General features: G+C 40.1%; 1 protein-coding gene across 1 annotated transcript in view; it reads left to right on the forward strand.

Annotated features, from left to right (window-relative positions):
- The first annotated feature begins 2,427 nt into the window (after positions 1-2,427).
- CUNH4orf17 (chromosome unknown C4orf17 homolog) overlaps positions 2,428-6,479 on the forward strand; it is a 21,926-nt gene continuing 17,874 nt past the window's right edge. The window contains 1 exon segment of the mRNA XM_027853391.1: positions 2,428-2,554. Coding sequence (XP_027709192.1) covers positions 2,428-2,554 — 127 coding nt within the window.

A 6,479-nucleotide genomic window follows, 5' to 3' on the forward strand; every position in this document is an offset into this window, starting at 1 on the left:
AGATTTGAACTCAGGTTCTCCTGACCCCGGGACCAGTGCTCTATCCACTGTACCCCCAGCTGCCTTTTTCATTTCTAATTTATGATGTGAAACCCAACAATGCTCCCTTTCTGTCAGGTACAGCCCCAACAACCCTTGTATAATCTTTTCCCAGGCTACGAATAGTTATTTTATTCTTAATCCTAATTTACAAATTGGTTATTAATATAATAGAAAAATAATTACTTTTCTCATTATTCTTTGGTTGCATTAGTACATTATTTATTTAGCTGCATTAGTAAGGAATTTTTAGATATGTCAGTTATGTTTAATAACCTATGTTGACAACAAGATGGCATAAGTGGATAAAGCTCTGGATGTGGCATCAGAAATAACTGAGTTTGAATCCCTGCCTCAGACACTTACTAGCTGTATGACCCTGGGCAAAGTCACTTAACCTCAGTTTTCTCATCTGTAAAATGGAGACAGTAACATCGCCAATCTCAGAGAGTTGTTGTGAGTATCAAATAACTCAATAAAGCACTTTGCAAAACTTAAAATGGCTCTGTAAGTGATTGCTCGTAGCCATGAAAATCATAATTGAATTCCTACTAATTTGATGCCTTTGGTTTTTTTTTGTTTTTTGTTTTTTTGCTTTTTTTGTTTTTTGCAATGATCAAGACCAGCCTTAGCTATGAGGTGAGACTTGAATATTTGAAAAATCCTGGATAGTTCATTCTGAGGGAACGTGATTACTAAGTTTTTGGTATGCTATAGACCTGTGCTTCTTTGCAATCAGACCCATCTTTTTACCACTTCACCCCAATGAGATCATGAGACTGACCTCTAACATAGAGGAGGATTTCTATGCTGTGTGTGCGTAGTCTAAGAAAAGTATAGGATATATGAATATTGCCAAATAAAATCTATATTCTGATATGCTCTTAGGACAGCTTTCTTATTAATTTATTTATTTTTAGTTTTCAACATTCACTTCCACAAGATTTTGAGTTCCAAATTTTCTCCCCATCTCACCCCTCCCCCACCCCAAGATGGCGTGCATTCTGAACACCCCTTCCCCTAATCTACCCTCCCTTCTATTTCCCCCTCTTCTCTTATCTCCTTCCCCTTCTTAGGACAGCTTTCTATTGATATAGAAGCAGCACCATGAAAACAATTATTAACTTTTCCTGTGGGAAATGAGGAGGGCTGTGAGGAGCCAAGGGCTACTAGCCTTGGCCACTTTTCTTAAGACCTCCTTCTGCTTTTCAATCTTTATAATCATCCCCAAAGATCTTGGTCACTATATATTATAAGCAACAGTAAATAGAATTCCTCCTCCCCATGCCTCTTATGCCCAATCATCTCACCTATCGAAATAATCACTTTGTTTTCTTGTGCTGGTTTTTTTTTTGCTCATGTTTTGCTTACTTCCCTTAAATTGACCAGCTCTAAAAAATGGAAACTCCTACAAGATCAGCAAGTCGTAGCGCCAAGTTCCAACACAAACATTACAAAGGCCACTTAGGCAAATATGTAATTATCTATGCTTTTAAGTGTAATATGCTCAAAATGATCATTCTATAAGGAACTAAGTAAGAGGCAGGGCACTTTAGTGGAAAGAACATTGGGCTTATAGTTAGAAAGCCTGGGCTTGACTTCTGGTGCTGCTATTTACTAGTTGGGTAACCTAAGGTAAATTACTTCCCTGGACCTCCATTTACTCATCTGTTAAATGGGGAGGTCAAGCTTCATGACCTTTCAAGTCAGAAGAGTTGTGTGAATTCACAGGATCATAGGTCTAGAGAGATAAAGGAGACCTCAGAAATGATCTACATCAGTCTCCTCATCTTCTAGATAAGCATATTCAGGTCCAGAGAGATGTTAAGTGATATGTCCAAAGTCACAGATAATATCCATCAGAGGCAGGATTTGAACATGAATCCTTTTTTTTCTTTAGGGTCAGTGTTCTTCCCACTGGACCATTTCCCTTCTGATTCTGTAACAATAAAATATAATTGTTGTTCCCAAACTGCCTAAATCTACAAAGCATGCTTTAATGACAATGCATATATTTCTGTTTTCCTTCCAAATTCCCAAATTTCCCAGGATAAAGTTTTCCCATTGTTCTAAATTTCCCAGAAATGTTACTTCTCAGTTGAGGACTGTCAATGAAATTGCCAGAGAGGTAAGTGAAACTGTACCTTTCTTGTGCCACAAAACGTGGGGAGTCAGTCATCAGACTGAAAGAGAAGAAACTAATAATGACAGAAATGTGGAAAAAGAATGAGGAAGTATCCTGCATCTTCCAGTTATAGTGACTGATGTCATTCTGTGGTTTCAGTGTCTGACCCATCCAACGTGGAAGGCCTTTCCCAGTGGGGCTGATGTAGGGTGTGTGGCCCCGGAAGTTTGGTGGTGACTTGGAGAAAGCAAAAGAGACATACCATGAACTTCAATTTCAAATCCCAGCCCAACCCATTGATTGGCTGTGATACTTCTTACACGACCAGAAATACAAATTGTTTTCTAGTCAGACACACTCCCCATCCTCGAAGAGTCTGTCATATTAAAGGTAAGGTGACTTAGTGCCATGGAATCTGTCTACATACTGCTCATTTCAACTGCCTAATCATTCTGAGAGTAAAGCTATATCTTTTACTGTTGTTGTGATTGTTATTGTTGTAGTTTGTCCTTCTCAGAGAGGACCGTGACATCAGGAAGGTGATGTCTTGACTTTCAAGTGAATTGGATTTAAGTGAGGCAGGGGTGCAAAGTCACTAGCCTCACTCTCTCCTCCATTTGTTGGGGTTTTGACGGCTCAGAATGAGTGTAAATAGTAATTGTTTCTATATTGGGCCAGAAACCCTGAGGGTCTTCCCTTCCTAGATTGACGTCTTACTAGAACTCAGTGTGAAGTTAAAATGCTAATTGATCCTGAAAATAAACATCAGTGGTGTGAGTTTCAAAAGAGATAAGTGATTTTGATTTGACCTTAAAGACAAGAATGCCAACCACACTAAAGAAGAAATGTGAACATGTAACATGTTCTCAGGAATAAAGACTGATTTTCTTGGCTAAAACTAATATTTTTGACCCAATCTGTTTCAATGTGACAAATATTCATTAATTCCTAATATGTTGAAGGGAAACACTTGGGGAATATAGAAGCATGTGAAAAGACTGTCCTCAATGACTGATGAGTATTTGGTCTGGAGGTAAAGGACCTGGATTCAGATCCAACCTCTGACTCCGGTACCTTAACATCTATGAACTTCAGTTAGCTTCGGTTCTAATCAGCCTCTGAGATCCTTTATAGGTCTGGGTTTGTGATCCTATGAGTCACAAAATCAAGCTGATGTCACCCTCTACAATCACAACTTTTGCACTTAGAGCAAATGCCTTCATCTCCTATATCAGTAAAAGGACAAATGCCATCTGATGTAAGGTCCATTCAAATCTCTACATTCCTTATAATGTCTCAGCATCAACCAATCTGCCACTTCCCTCTGGTCATAGAGTAAGGTATATTGTACTCCTCACTATGACTAATGCCCTTGTTTCCATTTACTTCTGTCTTCTCCATGACTTTTATATTCATGCCTTCTCTCTCATAGGACTTCACTCTCTCCTCCATTCCTGGTTTTCTCTACTAAATTACAGACAGTTCTCTCCAGTTTAAATAAATAAATAAAAACCTTCCTTTGACTCTTCTATCCCATCCAGTTATAATCCCTTCTCTCTTCTATCTTTCATGACAACATTTCTTGAAAAAGTTATAAACTTCCAGTATCTTTTTTCTAATAACCCATTTTTTTCTTTCACCCTTGTAATTTTCTGCCCCCACCATTTTATTAAAAGTAATTTATGACTAAAGTGTTACCAATGGCCTCCTAACGACTAACCCAATGGCTTTTATTCAATACTTATTTTACTTGATCTTTCTGAATTTTGAGATGCTATTGGCCACCATTTTAGATACATCATACTCACCTGACTCAACATCTCTAACCATTCCTTCCCTGTCTTTCTTATCCTCATCCTCCTCCTATTTCTTTAAAGTGAATGTTCTTAAGGTCCTTTTCTTGTCCTTTTTCTCTTCTGTCTCCATGATCTCTCTAGATAATCTCCTTCCCTCCCATACCTTCAATTGTCACCTCTCTACAGCCCTGACCTCTCTCTTAAATTTTAGACATATCTCCTACTACCTATTAGGGCATTGCTACCTGAATATCTCACTAGCAATTAATCTCAGCAAATAGTATTGAGCTTATTATCTCCCCCAGTATCTCACATTAGATTGTTGTACTCAAAAGGCACTTTAAAATGTTGGTCTAATTGAAAGGAGAGTATATTGTATGTTATTAACTGGGTGGGGGAGGGGAGGAAGAGATCTTTTATTACCCAAAACTCTGAAAATTCCTTATCTGACCGCAGTATTTTGGCAAAAAGGGACCAATTGAAGGAAGATAACACAAATCTGTAGTAGACCCAGTCAGCATGGTTCTGTGACTTCCCCTAACACCACTCCGAAGCACATGAGTAGGGTTAGAGGAGGTGATAGTAAGGGTAATCCAGGGTTGGGATATAACAAGGCATGAGGGTGATAAGATGAGTTGGCAATGGATTCCAGCACAGAAGACAGTATAACATTAAACTGGTTAACTGTGGGGTAGAGATTGGAGAGGGAGAAAAAGGAAGCCAGAGTTGGAGTAAAAGGAAAGAAAGCAGAGGTATAATACTGCAGATGACTTTTCCAAAATATTTAGTCACAAAGGGGAGGAGGTGTACAGAATGATAGCTGTTAGGGATGAATGAGTAAAAACACCTTGAATGAGGCTTTGTTGAGGATGGGAGAGACATGGGTGTGTTTGCAGGCAGCAGGAAATAGCCAGTAGACAGGGAAATATTTAAGATAAGTGAGAGAGTGTGGATAATCTCGTAGAGAAAAAGGATGGCATAAGATCACTTCTGCATGTGGAAGAGTTATCTTGGCAAGGAGAAGGGCCACCTTTTCATGGGAAATGGGCAAAGGAGGAAATAATTGAAGAATTCTTCTGGGCAGTAGGAGATATAGAGGGGAAGGAGTGAGCTCTACACAAATGGCCTCAATCATTTTTTCAGTGAAATATGAGGCAAGATTCTTAGCTGAGAGAGTGGGAGGAGGGAAGCTATGGGAGGTTTGAGAAGGAATAGGAGTCTGGAAAAGCCACTGTGATAAATGGAATAGTGAACTCCTTAAGTTAAAAGATTGCCAGGCAGCAATGAAGGCCCAGTTAAGACTATGTAACATAAAGTGGAGTGAATAATCTATAATAAATACTTAGTAAGCACCTACTATGTACCAGGCACTGTGCTAAGCACTGGAGATACAAAAAGAGGCAAAAGACAGCCCCTGCCCTCAAGGAGCTTATAATCTAATGAGGGAGCCGATATTCAAGCAAATATATACGAGGCAAGCTAGATCCAGGATAAATAGGAAATAACTAACAGAGGGAAGGCAGTGGAATTAAGAGAGGTTGGGTAAGGCTTCCAGTGAAAAATGGGATTTTAAGCAAGAGAGTTCAGTAGGTTCAGTAGGTTTGGTAGGTGCAGAGGAAGAAGAGGTGGAGTTCTAGGGATGGGGGACAGCCAGGGAAAATGCCCAGAACTGAGAGCTGGAGTGTCTTGTCCTTGGAACCACCAAGAGGCCAGTGTCGCTGGAACAGAGTAAATAGAAAGGTAGGAGGAGTCTAGGCTATGAAAGACTTTGAATGTCAAACAGAGGGTTTTGTATTTGATCTTGAAGGAATTTATTGATTAAGGGAGTGATATGATCAGACCTGTGCTTTAGGAAAATCACTTCCACTTTAGTGGAAGATGGATTGGAGTTGAGAGGGACTTAAAGCAGGTGGTCCCACCAGCAGCTATTGCAATAAGCCGAGAATAAGATGAGGAGGGTCTTCACTGGAGTGGGGGTAGTCAGAGGAGAGAAGGGGAATGTTTGAGAGAAGTTGCAAAGATGAAATAAAGAGGCCTTGGAAACTGCTTGAATATGGGGGAGTGGGAGGTAGCGAGGAGTCCAGGATGACTCCTAGGCTGTGAGCCAGAGGGACTGGGGGGATGGTGTTGCTCTCTACAGAAATAGAGGAGGTAGGAGTGGGGTGGGGAGGGTTTGGGGGAAAGAAAATGAGTTGACATCTTCATTAGGATAAAGGGACATGGGACTTGAGAAATTGGGAAGTTAGGGTATTTGATGGAGTATCAATAAGTATGTTGAAGTCCCCAAAAGTATGAGGGCAGGAGTTGGGGAGGAAAGAAAAACTGTGAGCCAAGCATTGAACTTGTTGAGGAAGGAAGGAAAGTGTTCTGAAGGTTTGTAGACAACAGCTACCAGAATCTTGTTTGGGTGATAAATACAGATTGAATGAACTTCAAAGGAAAAAGGACTGAGAGACAGTAGTGGAAGAAGAACCTGTAGGTGGCAATTGGTGGTAAGGAGTAGCCCAACCTCGCCATGA

Source organism: Vombatus ursinus, unplaced genomic scaffold, assembly GCF_900497805.2.
Source record: "Vombatus ursinus unplaced genomic scaffold, bare-nosed wombat genome assembly UNPS02009975.1, whole genome shotgun sequence".
NCBI classification, from domain to species: domain Eukaryota; kingdom Metazoa; phylum Chordata; class Mammalia; order Diprotodontia; family Vombatidae; genus Vombatus; species Vombatus ursinus.